General features: G+C 31.4%; 1 protein-coding gene across 1 annotated transcript; it reads left to right on the top strand.

Moving 5' to 3' along the window:
- Positions 1 to 1,072: 1,072 nt before the first annotated feature.
- LOC132727683 (atrial natriuretic peptide receptor 1-like) lies at positions 1,073 to 19,473 on the top strand. Its single transcript, XM_060713251.1, has 22 exons — positions 1,073 to 1,427; positions 2,810 to 2,930; positions 3,856 to 4,019; positions 4,448 to 4,585; positions 5,263 to 5,398; positions 6,613 to 6,704; positions 9,191 to 9,326; positions 9,713 to 9,794; positions 10,117 to 10,219; positions 10,708 to 10,782; positions 11,553 to 11,630; positions 12,261 to 12,365; positions 12,901 to 12,972; positions 13,502 to 13,661; positions 14,207 to 14,406; positions 14,564 to 14,757; positions 15,316 to 15,468; positions 15,955 to 16,078; positions 16,404 to 16,472; positions 17,349 to 17,523; positions 18,013 to 18,111; positions 19,250 to 19,473. Exons 1-22 carry the CDS (start codon positions 1,209 to 1,211, stop codon positions 19,351 to 19,353), a joined length of 2,799 nt encoding a protein of 932 aa, XP_060569234.1. The 5' UTR covers positions 1,073 to 1,208; the 3' UTR covers positions 19,354 to 19,473.
- Positions 19,474 to 19,709: the final 236 nt, after the last annotated feature.

Here is a 19,709-nt window from a genome sequence, read left to right as displayed (position 1 = left end):
TATTAACAAAAGAAAATATTAAAGCCTACATTTGTGGAAAGAAAACTTAAAATGCATTTACACCTTAAGCATTAACTTTTAATTATTTCTAGATAAAATTACCCAAAAAGCAGCATGCTTCCAGATTTATGCTAATTTTCATAAAAATGTTTTGAAAGTACATTATTGTAAGGTGAACAAAACAAGTTATTTACATGTACAGACCACTTAAATTACCAAAATGAGGTTAAAATAGGTTAAAAAAGCCATTACTGCGTTATTCCCGCAGTAGAAAAATGGCGATGTATACTTCAAAGTCAGTAATTAATCGCACATAACATTAACTTATAGTTACTTAATTTCAATACTTTTTCTTTGGTACAATTTGCTAAAGTTTTATTTTCTTGAGATATTTTGACTCATCTGGCATGCAATTTAAAAACAGACAGCCAAACTTAATACAAAATCTATAAGAAAGGTAATCCCTCGGAAGCATAAATCACAACAATATTACATGAAAATAGCAGACTCAGTTTGACTGAGTCTGTACATGAGAGATAATAAATAATTTGCAACATCTCTCGCGCCCCCTAGCACCGGCTTGAACGATGCTCAATTTTCAACACTTAAAGTGCTGGAATCAATGATCCCGAAGAACCAGAAAAAACTATAACAACACTGATTCAGAAGTTTTTGTTTTGGCTTTGGCTCTCGACTCGTGTGTGCTTGTACGTTTTGTCACAAATTGCAGCTCTCAATATATTGTCACCTGATAAATAATTGCTATAATCATTCAATTTATGTATTTTATATAAACTAGTATCTATCTAATGTTGTTTTAGTAAAGTTAAGACATAGTGTGGTAATAAAGAGAATTAGCCGAGAACAAATGTAGGGTTTTTCCAGCTAACCCGTTGGTTCAAACTTTTACCGTTATAGCTTTACTGTGCACTACCCGTCACAATAGATTAGTCAACCTGATGCGCTTAATTTCGAAACAATAACTGTGTAAGTTTGGTTGTACCTGGTTTTAGCCGGGAAAAACCCAAATATTCTTAATTCCGGAGTAAGTCTATTCCCTCGTTACCACATGCATTCCTCTCCACAATATTTAGGCATTTAGTCGCATTAACTTGTGTGTCTGATACAATTGTCCCTTTACAATTTTTATGACATTTTATTTATCTTGATTTTCAGGTTGTACACCAGCAGTTCAAACAGTTTCAAGAATGGCAGTATCTTGGAATATTCCCCATATAACTTATGTTGGTACTGACGAATCATTGGACAATAAGAAAGAGTTTTCCACTTTATCCAGGCTATCTTTTACATTAAATAATTTTGCTATGTTTTACATCGAAGTCTTCAATGAGTTTGGATGGTCATATATTGCTAATATATATGATACCACACAGTTTATTACCAACCTTGTGGGAACAAGCTTTCAGGTAAAATGATAAATAGAAAAAGATTTTTGTTTCGTTTAAAAATAAAGCATCATGAATAAAATCTGAAAAAAAAAATAACTGTCTTATTTAATTAACACGATCAAGATATCTTAATTTATGGTTTTGGTTGGGTTTTTGTGTCGAGCTAACACAGTAAATGTAAATGTCGACTGTCTAGCTTTACCCCTGGAGGAAGACCTCGGGTGCCCCTCCGTGTATTATTTTAGTCACACATTGGCTCCCGAGTAGAACACCACCAACGTTCCGTAGGCAAGCTGGATAACTTTGTCATATGAAACACGCAAAGTCCCCGTCGAAATTCGAACCCATGCGGTGAGGGGCAAGTGGCTTATTTCATGTTACCTTTGTGTTTTAGATTTATGTTGATGATGAAATTAATGTTATAATGTTTATTTTAGTTTATGGTTTCATGTTTTGCCTGAGGGATTGTCTTCTATTTCAAAGAAACATATGTCATTTATCTATACGCAGTGAGATGAGTTAAATTATTAAAGACAGAAAAAAATATCAATAATTTGAGAAATGTAATAATATTTACAACCTATGTTAATGCTTGACATGTTTAATGGCCCCTCATAACAAAATTTCATATATTTGACTTAATTTTTCTACCTTGTTACCAACGGAATGAGATCTAATTTTGCTTATTTTGAAATTTAATAACGATTATATGTGGACAGAACGCACTTTTTTCTAACTTATGAGTGTTTATCAAAATGCGCTTACCATATATATCTTACACTGCTTTTAATATTAATAATTACGCGAGATCCTGGTATTATGTACTGAAATATATTTTCCGAATGTCGTCATATCATAATATATTTTTAGTCGCGATAATTATATGTAGTTTGAGTAATATACCCGTACATGTAACTAAAATGACGTTTTAAACATTAATGGTCGAAAAGTTAAAACACGAAATTAATCATGTCCGCGTTTTGAATTTCAACATTGGGCACTGTATGTAAAAGAAAACAAATTAAATTTGCACTCTAGACGCGTTAATTATGCAATTTTCAATGTTTTTCCCTACACCCTTATTCTTCTGTAAGATTTTTAAAAAAACTTTCTTCATTAGTTGTCTTGTAGGTTTCTATGGTTTTCAGTAATTTATGGTGGCATCCACTTCGTGGTCTTCCCGCCTGGCCTGTCCTCTTTGATGTCCTGCTGGGCTCCTTTCCTGTCGTCCTGTGCTAGGTGGACGCTTTCATTGAATGCCGCCCTTCCTTGTCGATCTTTCTTTTGCATATATTACTTAATCAAAAGTTTATATATTGCTTTTAGTTCTAGAAAATATATACCGATATATGTCTATGTCTTACTTATTCATTATATTACTATTGACATTATTATAACAGCGCAGTTTTACATCCGAAGCTCCTCATTTGTCATCATTTCCTTTGCCCTTTAATGCTGCGTCGAAAGATTTGAAGGCGGAGCTATGGAGGGTCATAAGAAAGGCAATCTCCAAAGCAAGAGGTTCGTACTGTTAAATCAACTTCTTCTTTTGTATACATAAACATACATCATTTATTTTATTTTATTGCAAATGTATTGCTTACATTGATAGCAGTCTACGAAAGAGATAAAATATTGGGAATTCCATAGCATATTATATTGTTTTGTAATTATATTGCTTACATTGATAGTAGTTTACGAAAGATATAAAATATTGGGAATGAAATAGCATATTATATTGTTTTGTAATTATATTGCTTACATTGAAAGTAGTTTACGAAAGATATAACGTATTTGGAATTTCATAACATATGATATTGTATACATGTTTACTATTACTACACAAATACTTAGATTGCTGTCATGTAATGGCCTGATGTGAATAAAAATGTTTGACATTTACTGACATAGTAAAATGATGATTTTACTATGTCAGTACAAAAGTAATTTTTCATAAAATGTGTGAAACATTTTCAAAGGAACAAGATAGAAACGAAAATGCAAAGTATTACAATATGAAAAGTAATTTTTCATAAAATGTGTGAAACATTTTCAAAACGAAAATGCAAAGTATTACAATATGAACTGGTTTTAATGTAATAAAGTAGTTCTTTTACAAACACTGCAAACCAACTGGATGAACAATTAGCGAGAGATTCTTGGTGTAATATTATTATTTTCCGGCCCAAAGTTAAAAAAGCTACTCTTCATCATTTAGCAGAAAGACATAATGCTGTCAAATCATTATTTATCAATCCTGCATTGTAAAAAAGAATTTGAAAAATGGGGTGATCCATCGGAAACAATGAAAACAATAATTTGACATGAAAACAAGTTTAATTGAAAACTGTACCACATGTAAACAATACTTAGTCGCATGAAGTAACATCAATACATGTAATAATATCATTAAATATACGTTATATTATCATATAATTCCTTACAGTGTTCATAGTGTCGTGTCACGGAGATGTATTCCGGCAAATGGTTCTTTTAGCCAGGAGTTCTGACCTCGTCGATGGAGAGTATACTTTCATATTTTATTTTGAACTAAAAGGTGCACCGCCTGTCGGCAAATATACATGGCGTCGAGATGACGATTTAGACCAGGTAACATAATTATATGATCATACGAGTATATTTCCCGAAAATTATATAATGATTTTTCAAATATATATATGTTTTTTATAAATTTATATAAGTTTTTATTGAGAAATAACATGTCTTGTCGTAAACAAATATTATACATGTATATAAAATATTTGAGCAACATACAAATTGCTTCCGATCTTGAATAGTGAGCATACAATATAACATTGTTAAAGAGCGATAACTTGTTGAAATACGGCTTAGATCACCTCTATCAGTATCTCTTTACAGTCGACATGACATAACAAAAATGTGGCTGATCGCTTTTAATAATAATAATGATATAACTTACAATAAAATACAATAATCAAAGATTTAATTGCAATGTTATTGAAACGGTTATACATGACACCTGGCAATATGTAGTCATTGACTTGAGTAAATTTAAGGAGGCCCGCAACGCATATGATGCAGTTATGGTCATTCGACCACGAAGGCCGTCGTCACAAGCGTTTCTTGAGTTTGAACAAGACGTGAAAGACAGAGCATTCACAGAGTATAACTACACCTGGAAAGATGAACACGAGGTGTGTAATTACAGGTTAATATTTTAATAATGTTAGTACGATCGGTCATATACATTAAGTGAATATAAAACATTATCGTATAGTTGATTTTGCCATTACTGCCAATTAATATAATTCGTGAATAATCTTTTAACAAGTAAGCTATTCAAACTATATTTTCATTATTTTGATAAAATAAGTTGGTGAGTATGCCTTTTAAGTTAGCATTGTATGTCTGGCAAATTTGATTAATATCGGTATTATTGCTAATAAGCATATAATGATTAGAAAATAACCATAACAAGCATATATAAATAGTAATATCACTATAAGTTGCATATTTGAATATTATTTTCATGTTTAATGTTGAATTCTGCTTAAACCGGTGCTATAGGGCGTGGACGGAAGCTTGCACTTACCCATACTATTAATGAACAGGCTCAATCAAACCGAGTCTGCAACATTACCAGTTTTGACGTTTTGGACGTTCTTTAGGGATCCCATATCTCTCAATATCATATCATTTTAGATAAGCATACTTAATAAATAGTCAATAGATTATTATCAGTGACTGTTAATTAATATTAATATCATTATAGATATACATACTTCATAACACTGCTGATAAGCGTATTTGAATATTCATATTCGAATTTTCATGTCAAGCATATCTGAATATATCAATATTATTATAACAGGTCAGCATATTTAATATTGGACACTACGATTCGTTTATGCTCTATGCAAAAGCATTAAATGAAACGATATCTGCCGGAGACGATCCGAGGGATGGAGGGAAAGTCGTTAAAAGGATGTGGAACAGAACGTTTTCCGGTAATATTTGATCAGCAGATCAGATGTTTAATCAGAAACAATTGCATGACAACATGCTTGCCTGTTAATTAAAATTCTGTTTTAACAACATATAACTTGGTAAAAGCCTTTTTGATGTCTCAACTGCTTAGGGCATGTTTTGTAATTGGGACATAGAATTGTTTAATAGATAAACGTTGGAGCACTATTACTGGCTCTTGTATGTTAGATGGATAAAAGTTCTAAATATCGAATTCGAAATAATGCATTGCAATAAAATTAATCGTCAACCATTTCAACATTTTATAGCTAGTTTCTATTTAAATAATTGCAGGATTTAATAGATTTTATAAATATTCCTTATGAATTTTCTATAAAACGCTATGTTCTTTGTGATCTGAAAATATCAGATGTTGCACTTTAAGAATCAAGCTCTTAAAGTGGTTTGTCGTATATCAATTGAAATGTTTAAGTGGTTGATGCTTAACAATATTGAATTATTGTATTTCATGTATAAAATCGCGTGCATATTCCATTTATTTCATTGTGGTAAACTGCAATGTCACATTAATTTTGATATGCTAAGATATTATTAACAATTTGATATATTCAAAACAAATAAACGCAACCTGAAATAGAAACATAGTTTCACATATGAAAATGATGAGGCAATGTATTGTCATCGAATTGTTAAATCAGTTAAATATAGGACTTCAAAATGCTTTTGTAAAAAGTAAGGTATAATGAGTAGCACAAATGGTTTGTGAAGGGTCCTGTTTGATCACATACAAGTCTTTTTTACAGGATTGCAAATAACAATATTATTGACACATAGGCAAAAGACCCGTCATTACCTCATTATATGCTTGACATTCATGTGATATTTGAAAGATTGTAGCAATATCTAATAAGATACGATTCAGAGTATTAGTGTGCATCAAATCATCTTACCTTAAAAACGTTGATTTACAATAAGCTTAAAAAATCTAACTGCAAAAATATATTTTATTCCAAGCAATAACAAAAATAAGAACATGCCCATGAAGGAAAGCACTTTCTCATCTTAATGTGCATTTTTAAGAAGAATTATTTAAAATGTAACCAAGAATTGTTACTTATAATAATTATTGATATCTTCTCCCGGGACAAATGTAAAAAAGCGGCTCACTAGCATTGCATTAATATGCAAAATGTGTTTTACAAAATAAAATATAAAAAGATTGTTGTCTTCAAAGGCATTGGTGGTCCAGTATTTATGAATGAAAATGGCGACAGGGATACAGATTTCACCTTACTAGACCTTGACCCAATTTCAGGAGAATTCAATGTGAGTGATTTGCATAATTTATTGAAATGTTTGATTGATTAGTAAATGTTAAAACATATTTCTCAGCGCTCTTTTGTGATAATACTTGATATCATCAATAGTAAAACATAGGATAAGACCTTCGAACATACATAATTATTAAAAGAGTCCATTGCAAAAGGTTCGTTATAAATGCTTAAACTTAACAGAACCACCTAAAGTTCTGGAATTAAGTAGTTAAAGATATAGTATGCTCATACTTTAGTAAAATATTTTTATTGCAGAAATTTATTGAAATCTATTAAATTCTTACTGAATATGTCTTATTTGAATAAAAGAACATCGCAAATATATGTATGAGAATATGTGTTCCTTATTATTGGTCAGTATAGCTTGTCGTCCTTTCTTTAAAAAAACCTGCCAGTTATTTTTTAATGACATTCGTATATTTATAGTGTGTTCTCTTACACTTTGTTGGATTTAAAGTATTAAATACATACTTTTATTTTTATATATTTACTAAAAGACCGTGTAACAATTATCATTTATTTTGAATATCAAATTTGAGCATAGTATATTTTTAAGTAATGTCAATTTCTAAGAAACGGCATCATACAGTTATAAATCTTATGTAAGAATTGTGAATACAATTTTTATGTCTTCCCTTTTTAAAAACAGTTGCAAATCTTATATGAGAATTATGAATACAATTTTTTATGTCTTCCCTTTTTAAAAACTTTTTTTTGTATATATACAAGTTATTCATAGGTCATTTTAGATTTCTGTTGCTTTTTTACACTATGGTAATTAGTATAATTACAATGGATTTAGTATTTTGTATGGAATCTGGAACCAAAGTGATCTCTCGGAAGCATTAATCACAACAAAATTACATAAGAATTGCAGACTCGGTTTGATTGAGTCTGTACATGAGGGATAATGAATAGGTGCAACATCCCTCACGCCCCCTAGCACCGGCTTGAGCGGTACTCAATTCTCAACACTTAATAGTGCTGGCATCAATGATCCCGAAGGACCAGAAAAATATAACAACACTGAAGTGAAGTACGGGGCAACGTTTTACAGCTGCCACACAGCACTTGACATCTGCTGTTGTGAAGTATAAAAATCTGGAACCAAAGTGATCTCTCGGAAGCATTAATCACAACAAAATTACATAAGAATTGCAGACTCGATTTGATTGAGTCTGTACATGAGGGATAATGAATAGGTGCAACATCCCTCACGCTCCCTAGCACCGGTTTGAGCGGTACTCAATTCTCAACACTTAATAGTGCTGGCATCAATGATCCCGAAGGACCAGAAAAATATAACAACACTGAAGTGAAGTACGGGGCAACGTTTTACAGCTGCCACACAGCACTTGACATCTGCTGTTGTGAAGTATTAAAATCTGGAACCAAAGTGATCTCTCGGAAGCATTAATCACAACAAAATTACATAAATTGCAGACTCGGTTTGATTGAGTCTGTACATGAGGGATAATGAATAGGTGCAACATCCCTCACGCCCCCTAGCACCGGCTTGAGCGGTACTCAATTCTCAACACTTAGTAGTGCTGGCATCAATGTTCCCGAAGGACCAGAAAAATATAACAACACTGATGTAAAGTACGGGGCAACTTTTTACAGCTGCAACACAGCACTTGACACCTGCTGTTGTGAAGTATAAAAATCTGGAACCAAAGTGATCCCTCGGAAGCATTAATCACAACAAAATAACATAAGAATTGCAGACTCGGTTTGATTGAGTCTGTACATGAGGGATAATGAATAGGTGCAACATCCCTCACGACCCCTAGAACCGGCTTGTGCGGTACTCAATTCTCAACACTTAATAGTGCTAGCATCAATGATCCCGAAGGACCAGAAAAATAAACAACACTGAAGTGAAGTACGGGGCAACTTTTTACAGCTGCCACACAGCAATTGACACCTGCTGTTGTGAAGTATAAAAATCTGGAACCAAAATGATATAAGTGATATAAAATAGAGAAAAACAGAATCCCTAAAGAAAGCCCAACACGGCAAAATTGGAAATGTTGCAGGCTCGGTTTGATTGAGCCTGTTCATGGATAGTCAAAATAGTACAAGCTCAAATTTTGTTACCTTTATGGCACATTCATGCATGTTCAGCGCTGCTTTCTGCAGTTGATTATAATCTAGCATGCTCTAAATCCATTATTAAGACTTTATTAATACATGTTTGTCATTTATAAAGAATTATAAATATATTGATTTGTGAGTACATTTAAAAAGCTATTCGATGTGCGTGCTTGATGAAAATAATGTTATTTTAATCATTTAAATTTACAAGCATGTTTTATCTGTGATGGTATTGTAATATTATTATTTCAATATTGTAAGAAATAAAGAAATAAAGATTTGTATTGTCGCATTTATAACGCATGAATTGAAAAACTATCTAGCTTTGTGCTTGGAAAGATTTTAAGACATTTTCTATTTGATCATTTAACTATTTACCAGGTAGTCGCACAATATTTGGGTTGGACACATAAGTTCGAATTTATTCCGGGAGTGTCAATACACTGGCCTGGTTCAGGAGGTCCGCCTCCAAACGTTCCAGTATGTGGGTTTAATGGAGAGCTCTGTGTCACATATAGTAAGATCTTTGTTTTTGCAATTAATTTTCTCAATTTTGCATTAAACGGTTCATTTTTGCCTTATATATTTTTATACATTTTGTTGATTTTTTTTTGCTTAAAACTTTTACCGACGAATGTGGTACAAAAACATTTAATTAACAGATACATTTTTCATTTACTTTTTTTTTCGTTTTGTCTTTGTTTTTATGTCTACCAACATATCTTAAACGAGTAAAATATGTAAGTACAAATGGTCATTTGATGTTACAATGCAAATCTAAAATGCGTATTAGACACACAAAATACATTTATGAAATAATTTTCTTAAAATCGTTTTTTAACGTTAAATACATGTAAAAATTCCTTAGACTATGAATGCATTCATTGTGTCTATTTTCTACAGATCTGCCACAATCTGCGATAGTCGCTATTAGCCTTAGCTCTGTCATTGTTCTTGTTATTGTGGTTGGATTGTTCGTATACAGGTTAGCATTCTTTAAATCAATCATACAAGTAATAAGCTATTTTCTATACAATAAAGATTAACAAGCATTTGAATATCCTTGAATGTTATCTTTTTTGTTATAAACCACGATATTCTGATTATTTTGAACAGATATAATATGAAACTTCCAAGATTTTAGAAAATTTGGTCATTTTGGTCACCTTTTCAAATTAATGTCGCCTCTGACTATGAAAAAAACCCCGATATATACACTGTAGTATAATTGTAATCATTATAATGCATGCAAAAATTGTATTGTTCTACGTAAAACAGTGGGATACTTAAAATTTTGTTTAATTAAGACGGTTGAAAGCAGAAGCAGAAATCCATAGTCAATGGTGGCGTATCAATGCAGCCGATATTGTCATGCAAACCAACTCGTCATTTTACTCAAACCGCAGTAAAGTACGTAATCGTTGCTCGTATTCTTTAAACTGATTTTTTGTACACAATGCTTGAATTTTATTAAATTTATGTTGAACGTTAAGAGCGCGTAAAAGTTGTTTACCCTAAGTTGACGTAATGTATGTTAGATTTTTTTCTCTAAGTTTGTGTTATGTACATAATGTTTTAATATCTCTAAATTCACGTTTATTCTTTTGGGGTTAAAGTATATAAGAGTTTATTTCCCAAACTTTAAAATCGTCAAAGTAATTTTCCTAAATTACCGGAAAATATGTAGGGGTGAGCTTTACACAAACATATCGTAGGATTCTATTTATTATCTTACATCAATATTCATCTTATTAACAAGAAATAACACAAAAATTAATTAAAACAAATAATCATAATGAAACATCTTTTTAAGAATCTTAACCTTTCGCTAAATTACACTCCGTTATTTTGTATATGTTTTTATATATACTTTATATATTAATATGTTTCCATAATAGATCGATGGTGAAGACAGATCATCACTGTCACTTGCCACATATGCTGTTTGCTTCCAGACAGTTGGTGTTTATCGAGTGAGTTTGTTTCTGCATCTTTTGTAAAACATACCATGAAACTTTACATTGTAAATAGTGCAAACACGCGTAATCATTATCCAGTTAATAGCAAATAATTTCCGGGATCACGGTTAATAAAGTCCATATTGTACCATGTTGCAATAAATGTATGTCTATTTTTGTCATGTGACCTTCCTGGAAACACTCGTATCATGCACTGAGGGGAAGCGTAATTTTATTATATAGGGCTATAACAATACGTTCAAAATCGTGCATTACGATACATTATTATTATTATTTTACATCAGTATTGCAACATATTGCGATACGTATTGCCATTAATGTTGGGCATGATAAGGCACATAGGCTTGTCATAGTTTATATGGTGGACACGACTAGTTTATGACTTATTTGCTTTGTCAAGGAGTACAAAACTCTAATAGCAATAGTCTTGTAAATATGACTAACAGTGATGCCGATCCAAGTGAATTAAGTTTATATTGCAACATTTTTGATCACCGCATCAAATACAAAATGTATAGAATATCATTATATATTTGTAATTATAAATTATATAATGATGTATAATCATATAAGGTTTGCCTACCTCTGTTTGTATAAAAGTCTTAAATTACCAGTATATCAAGCATAAATACTACTTTAAATCTTTTAAGAATTGGAAAATAAGCTTGAAGACATGAAAACAACGATTTACGTGTAATATATACACATACTAATGTTTGTTATTTAAAAACTAGTTATGGGTTATCATGCTATGTTCTTTTCAGGGTACCCAGGTACATATTCAAAAGCCAAAGATAACGTCTTTACCAATCGATAGGAAACTACTTCTGGAGCTTAAGCAGGTACGACCTTTTACTAATAGCTTTAGTTAATCTACAAAATACTTGTACATTTTTTAATAACACCAATAGTATAATAAAAACAGACATATTCATTATGATACAACATTGAAAAGGTAACTCAATATTTACCTTCATCTAAACAATTTATTATGGAGCTAAGTTAAATGCAAACCTATATGCCTCTTTTTGAATTCATTTCTGTTCTTTATCCAATTAGCTTACGGAACGTCGGTGGTTCTACTCAGGTGCACGTCCGTGCCTGGAATAATGCACGGAAGGGCACCTGAGGTCTTCCTCCACCAGGAAAGCTGGAATTTCGCGATATGACCTATACTGTGTCGATGTGACGTAAAGCCCAATCGAACAAACAAACAAACACATTTCTGTTCTTCACGGTTAAGTTTAATCTTAATTTACTTTTCGATTTAAGGTTTTTAGCAACAAAATAACTATTTCACAAAGTATTCATAACTTATTGCATTCATTTGCATATGAATGCCAAATAACTTTATAACATTTTAAATACACAATAAAACCCCTACATATTGCGTGTGTCATTTAGTCGTTTTTGTTGCTGGAAAGTGATTGGAAAATAGCGGAAGATATATTTAATCTTTTTTTTACTTACAGATGCATAATGTAACAAGTCCGAACCTAACCCGCCTGATTGGGATTTGCCCTGAGGCTAACAATGTTTGTATCTTGACCGAGCATTGCTCTAGAGGAAGCTTGCAGGTTGTTGCTCACACATTTGAAAAAGTTTTACGTGAAAAATACCTTCAGTATTTAACAGCTTTTCTATGGTGTTCTCGATTCAATGTAACCACATGTAATATTTTGTTAGATCCTTAAATGTTCTGCAACAAATGGCCTTTTTTATATTCAAAAGTGCCTTTGCTTTACTGATTTCAGCTTGTTGTGGTATGCATTTTTTAAAAAATAAATGTTACATTTGTGCATCATTTGTCCTTACATTACAATATTTACTAGATTAACAAGTTTTCTAGAATGGGTTTGTTGTGAAAGTTATAAAATGATGAGATGAATAAAATTGAAAAGCAGCAAATGTAGTTTCGTCACGATTATTTAAAAGGTTTTTTTGTAAACTTTAACTTTAAGCAATAATGATAACATGATAACGCGAATTGGCAATAAAATGAATCAAATCGTGCTTACCCAATGGTATTAACAATAATCATATAAAACAACTAGATAATTACTGACAGATATTTCTATTTGTGGAAATGATTTTTTAAAACTTTCTTTGTAGGATATTCTTCATAATGACTCAATTCAACTGGATTGGGATTTTCGTATTTCCCTGATCAATGACATTGTTGAGGTAAAATTGATTGATATTTAATGTTGTTTTTGCATTTTTGTTGGAAGAGACAATGGATGAGCAAAATGTTTATCTACATAAACAGTAACTCTATGATTTTATAACATACTTTTACCAGAAATTATTTTTCAGTGAATACTGTTTGTATCACATGCAAACGTACGACTGGTTGAAACAAATCTTTCTACTTCTACTTTATGTGTGTTTAATGTTTAATTTTCTGCTTAATTAACCGTATTGTTTTCATAAATCCATTCTAATGTACAGTTTTGTTTGTATGCTTTACATATAAAGCAGCATGCCTCCAGATTCATGACAACTTTCAATTACATTTTTACTTTAATCTTGAAACTATTTGCTTTTCTTAAACTCTTAGTTAATTTTTCTCAAGCTTGATTTTCTTACACTTATTTGGCTTATTTGGAGGTATGCAGCTTTAAAGATTTGATTAAGTTTGAATTTCATGAACTATTTTGGTTCATCTAGAGGCATTCAGCTTTTAAGATTTGTTTTGTGTTTGATATTTCAGGGAATGTATTATCTTCATACTAGCCCGATCCAAACACACGGGAGACTAACAAGCTCAAGATGTGTGATAGATAGTAGATTTGTCCTTAAAATCACCGGTTTTGGATTAGATACCATAAACAGCTTAACAAATAAACAACAAACTACAGAATCAGCATACAGTATTTTATTTAAATATTTGTACTTATCTGTACTGTAGAAAAAATGTAGTTTTGTTGATAACTAAGCATAAAAATGTTATCAAAAAGGTATAGAAAATGATGGTCTATTGAAAAATGGTTCTTTCTCTGTATCTTTACATAAAAACAAATTTTATATTTATTTTTTACATTCGTGCAAGGATACTATATTTTATAGCTTTAATTAAACTTGAATTATTGGATTCATTATGAAAAACACATAAAAAGTTCAAATCTATATTTTGCTAGATAAATGATTTTTATTAATAAACATCTTACTGAAAGACTTAATTTATATAATATTTTGTCCTATTGACAGTGTCTGGTCTATATATGGGTTTTACGTTTAGTAGGATTGTTTTTATTATCAGTAAAGTTAATTAAAAAGAGGTACTTCTACAATAACGACCACTTCTACAACTAATACTACTTATACTAAAATACTACTACTACTTAAATGATAATAATGTTAAAATTATTTTAAGTAATCATGGGAAAAAATTGTTATTGTTTATTATACATTGTAGCATCAATACCTGAGCTAGTATGGATGGCACCTGAACATTTACGTGTTTATCCACCAAGAAGATCCTCGCAACCTGGTGACGTTTACAGTTTTGCAATAATCTTATTTGAAATGTGTACAAGAAATGAGCCATACGTCAATGAAAATTGGTACACATCAGTAGATGGTATGTTTTCAGATTTTGAAAGTTTATACAAAATGGCATTTCTGTGACAGAAAAGAATACTTGATTTGTTAACAGACATTTTTGCTGTGTTCAGGTTAAAATCTCCTGAACGCTGCTTTTGAGGTCTTTGTTGTTATTTGCTTAAAATATGCTTATGTTTCCATTGACTGTTCAGTATATTCAGTATAATAGCACATGTTTTATACAACAGATACCTTAAAAAGGATAAAAAGTAAAGGCAATTCAGTGACAAGACCAACTATAGACGGAACGGACTCATTTCCAGAAGTTGTAGAACTGGCGAAGAATTGTTGGCTCGAAACTCCTGAAACTAGACCAACGTTCTCATTTATTAGAAGAGTAATCAAATCTGTTAAACTTAAAAGGTATGAAAATGCTTGATGATATTATTTGTTACAGTCTTCAAATAAAACATATGCAGGAAGTAATGTTATTCCTTACAAGAAAATCGCTCAAATGTTTACCACAAGATACCATTAAATAAAAGGTTTGTTAATCTGACAAAGACGTTTATTAATTTAACTACTTTTTAATGTTTTTCCTTTTATGTTCAAACCACACTGGACCTCCATTGAGGCAAGTAAAACCCCACTGGATAATAGAAAAGAAAAGAAACAAATGGGAGCAACACATTGAATGCTTCCACAGCGTTTAATTATTTTGTTTTCATTATATAAACCAATCATCGTCTATCTAAACGTAAATTACTGTTTTATTAAATGTTTTGTATTAATAATGCACCAAATGGGGTATGTTAGTTTGCGAATATTCAAGATTCGCAAACTTATTCCGGAGGCTGTTTATGTCATTTAAAAAGCCACTTTTTAAAGTTAAAAGATTTTGTAATGGATAATTATATAGTTGAAAAAGAAATTGAAATTGTATACTAAAAAGCACTTTAAAAAATACAAATCTGTGTGTAGAAAAATGAACCCTACCGAAAATGTCTTGGATGTTTTGTTACGTCGTATGGAACAGTATGCGAACAACTTGGAAGGTTTGGTTGCAGAAAGGACCCAGGCATTCCTTGAAGAGAAAAAGAAATCTGAAGAATTATTGTATCAAGTTTTACCAAAGTAATTACGTGCTATTTAACTTTCATAACGATGTAAGAATGTAATTTTATGTTTTAAATAGTTTAAAATTGGAACTAAATTCAATAATATATATTCATATGAGCTTTTGTTTGAGCTTTCATCAATTCAACCATGTTACCAAGATATAAGAACTAAAAAATACAAAAAACGTATTAATTCGACACTACGCTATAATTATTTAGGAGAAATTCCATATAATGGAAAACACATATGTATTGCTTTAAGTGTATATGACCCAGAGAAAGCCCGGTTCTTAAAAGTTCCTATACCTTTTGCTTTTCTATCAAGGGTAATAAAATTGTTCTTACTTGCATTCTGTTGTTTTTACAATTGTATTACGCTATTCATACAACGAAGGACTTTAAGGGTACATACAAGGAACAATAGTGTATATGAATCTTTTAAGATACGTAAATAATTACCTTAGCCACACAAAACAATCTTTGTCATTTTTTTCTTCTACAGAAGTGTTGCAGACCAGCTACGAGTAGGGAATGCTGTCAGCCCCGAGTCGTTTGATTCCGTCACAATTTACTTCTCTGACATTGTAGGTTTTACGACGATATCAGCAAAAAGCACGCCATTCCAGGTTGAACACTAATGTTTCTCATCAGATTTGTTCTTTTCACCAAATGCTGTAGTGTCATAAACGTTTGCATTCCGTTTTCATTTCTGGTTACATCAAATTGGATATATAATTGTCTTTTGTTACAAGTCTTTTCCATTAGCGGCTTCATTTAATATTGTTCAAGTCTTCAATAAAATGTTATATTCAGCCTGCACACAAAAATGATGATAAATATATTACATTAACAGTAATTGCTTTAGCCAAACATCATTACTAATAATTATTCATATGTCATATTATTATTATTTCTTATCTCATTAAACATACAAATACAATCTATTTTCAGGTGGTTGACTTTTTAAATGACCTGTATACTTGTTTTGACTCAATCATAGACAACTACGACGTTTATAAGGTACACATTTTTTTATTTGAATAAACACGAACAATAAGGTTTTTCTGCATCAAAAAAGTCCTGTTATTGCCATTTATTTTGCATTGAAACAGGTATGAGTGAAAAACTGCATTTAATTATATTACCATTTGTAGTGTATGTAAGTTTTGAGGAATATTTACATAACCTACCGTACATGTATCTTGGAATGAACTTTTGAACACACAAATGATATATTATTATCAGATTAAAGTGGCTTCAGTGTGGTTATTGACATGATGAGACTGGCATTTCCCCCAACATTTGTGTACTGTTTGATGTAGGTGTAGACTAATAACCTATGTCGAATTTTCAGATCATTCGCTCATCCTTTTATTTCTAGAATAACCGTTTATAATGTGAAAAGGGTCGACAAATGAAAAGCGTTGCAACTATTTGATTTTAGAATCGCACACAAAATCGACATTTAATTTAATTATTGCAATAATTCTTTATTTTCCTTTGCATATGTTCAAATGTTTCCGTTTTTAGCGTTTCACTTGATCTATGTAAGAATTTCAAATTGAAGATTTAAGGCTTTTTTGACCTCAGTGGAGCTCCTTAAAATATATGTGTTTTACTGTTTTAGTTACGTCAGTAATATACTAAGTATTTGCCTGAGCGTTCCACTTCGATTAACAATTTAAAATCGTTTCCATTTTATATATATCTTTATCTATGGCAGTTCATACTCAAGAAGTCATCTTAATATCCTAAGGGATCGGAAAGTCAACAGGTTAAGCGCCTGACTTGCCAAACGCATCACTCTTAGTACATATATTATTTTTTCCTTGGTATAAATTCATATTTATCACACTTCAATGATACTTGAATTTAGACAATAAAATCATCTTGCAGGTTGAAACAATTGGAGATGCATATATGGTAGTATCCGGACTACCTGAGAGGAACGGAAACGAACACGTGCGCCAAATAGCTCGAATGGCTCTGAATATATTACACAGCGTGCGCCAGTTCACAATACAGCATCAACCCGAGACGCCTCTAAAAGCTCGCATAGGTTTACATTCAGGTTATAAAACATTCATTAATAGATACTTTAAAAAATATCAAAATATAATCTTAGGCAATCATGCCTTAATATATATGGAAACTTATATTGTGAACGTTTTTCTGTCGATATTAATATTACAATGGTTACAAATTTATACAAAATAAGACATGCATACTGTAGCACCTTCCGTTAGATTGAAACATTTTAGGCTGGATGTTTTGATAGTAAATAAAATACAGAATTTTATATAGTTAATAGTTAAGTTAAAACTTTTTAAGCAATACAAGCACACATTAGCACATTAGCGCACACACGCACATGTACACATACCCATTATTTGATTTTATTAAATACCTTTTTATTTCTTTTTGTTATTTATGAAAATCACAGAAAATGATTTTACAAAACTCAATTGATTTCTTCCCCATTTCCAGAATTTTAACATTTCTGGTGAACAGGTATTCATTTTTCAACTAGACATTTTTTGTTGTTATTTACCTATAACAGGTCCTGTTTGTGCGGGTGTTGTTGGTAGGAAAATGCCGCGTTATTGCTTGTTTGGTGATACAGTAAACACTGCAAGTAGAATGGAATCAAATGGAGAAGGTGACTTTATTTATTATCCCAACATATTTAAAACATCACGTCCCAATTTGGTTAAATGAGAAAAGGTTTTAGGTGAACGGTACATTCTAGTCAAGATCGGTTTTTATATATGTAAATCCCTTATAACTGACCTCTTTATTCACGGAAGAAAGTTGCAAATCTTCTGTAAAATACGTGTTTTTTTAATAACGCAGTTCCGATATAAATAGAAACAATAAGTCACTCAACATGTGCACGCACGGGATCCGGGATCGTGTTTTAAAGCTAGTCAATATATAGCCTTAATTATATTTCAAGATTAAATTATATTTCAAGTCTATAGAGCTCTATCTATTTGCTGGTCGTTATATACACGATGTTCTTGATTAATCAAACGTCTTTAAATAGTGCGACAAGTCACGAAAAATAGTACACTTGTTTTCCATAATAACGTTTGATATCATCCCGGATACAGTGTTATCCGTATTACGGGTCCCGTAATTGTCCTCCTCCATCATGTTGTATTAGAAATAAAATGGACTTAATTCCGTAGTATCTTAAAAAGAAGGTATATCTCGATGGTTGGAAAGCGGACTTTCTGTTTTCGAAGCAGACAAGTCAAAATATATATATTCAAGCAACAGTTCGATCTCTTTCGACAACTTTAAGCTTTTGAAAGCAGTTTTTGCATTATTAGTACAACGGTAGATTTTGTGTTATCTTCTGGAGGCATGTTGCTTTAAAATGTTTTTTGTACCATATGACAAGCACGTAAACAGTTTTGATTGGGTAAAGAATGTCAATCTCTCTATAATCAATCATTTCATATAAGTGTTGAAAATTATTATTATCATAAAACGATATCTAGAGTTAACAATCAACAGAACGGAAAGAAAATCAAATACAAATTAAGAATTAGAAAGAACAAAGGTTTGAAAGAAATAATGAAAAAGTCCCCATCCCAAAATAAATAAATAAGTAAATAGATAAATAAAAATAAATAAATAAATAAATAAAAATAAACAACATCAATAGATTAAAGTTTGAGCTATATAATATTATTTTCTATGTTATTTAAGAAAAATTAAAAATAGTCTTTTATAGAAAATCATGTCAAACGTAAGCTATTTTCTTCATATCTACTTATATCTATTTTTAGCAATGAAAATTCATATCAGCGAACAGACAAAGCAGTTGTTAGAGGAAGATGTCAACTTTAACATTGAAGATAGGGGTACAATTGATATCAAGGTTTGTAGATAAAATTGTATTGATAAGTTTCAATTAAAGCAAGCGTTTTATCAGTTAGCCTGGTGACGTCCCCTTGTGGCTTATGAGTTGCCTTTGAGGGTTGAGGCATCCGAAATGCAGCCACAGTTTATCCATGCGTGATCGTAAAAGGCGACTTAATAGGTCTGAATTACTGGAGTCTGTGCATCTCCTAGCTCCTGCAGGCGAGGTATTTTTGACCTTTAGTGTTGCTTTAAGTTTGTAACATCCGACGTTAGCAAAAATCATCGTTTCTGTTTTGGTGTCATATGGACCTAAACAAACAGTCTGGTGGCGGCAAGATATACTGAATATATTCATGCTACCAGTGCAGACCAAGATTCGTCGGC

Source organism: Ruditapes philippinarum, unplaced genomic scaffold, assembly GCF_026571515.1.
Source record: "Ruditapes philippinarum isolate M1 unplaced genomic scaffold, ASM2657151v2 ctg3267_1_1_1_1, whole genome shotgun sequence".
NCBI lineage: Eukaryota > Metazoa > Mollusca > Bivalvia > Venerida > Veneridae > Ruditapes > Ruditapes philippinarum.
Note: the sequence above shows the minus strand (reverse complement) of the source record. Positions and strands in the feature narration are given on the sequence as shown.

Excerpts from the sequence above, each read along its gene's own strand:
- LOC132727683 (XM_060713251.1), top strand. The coding sequence starts at position 1,209 with ATGGCAGTATCTTGGAATATTCCCCATATAACTTATGTTGGTACTGAC. Across the intron at positions 13,662-14,206 it reads AACTACAGAATCAGCATACA|CATCAATACCTGAGCTAGTA; the intron begins GTATTTTATTTA and ends TATACATTGTAG. Across the intron at positions 17,524-18,012 it reads TCGCATAGGTTTACATTCAG|GTCCTGTTTGTGCGGGTGTT; the intron begins GTTATAAAACAT and ends TACCTATAACAG.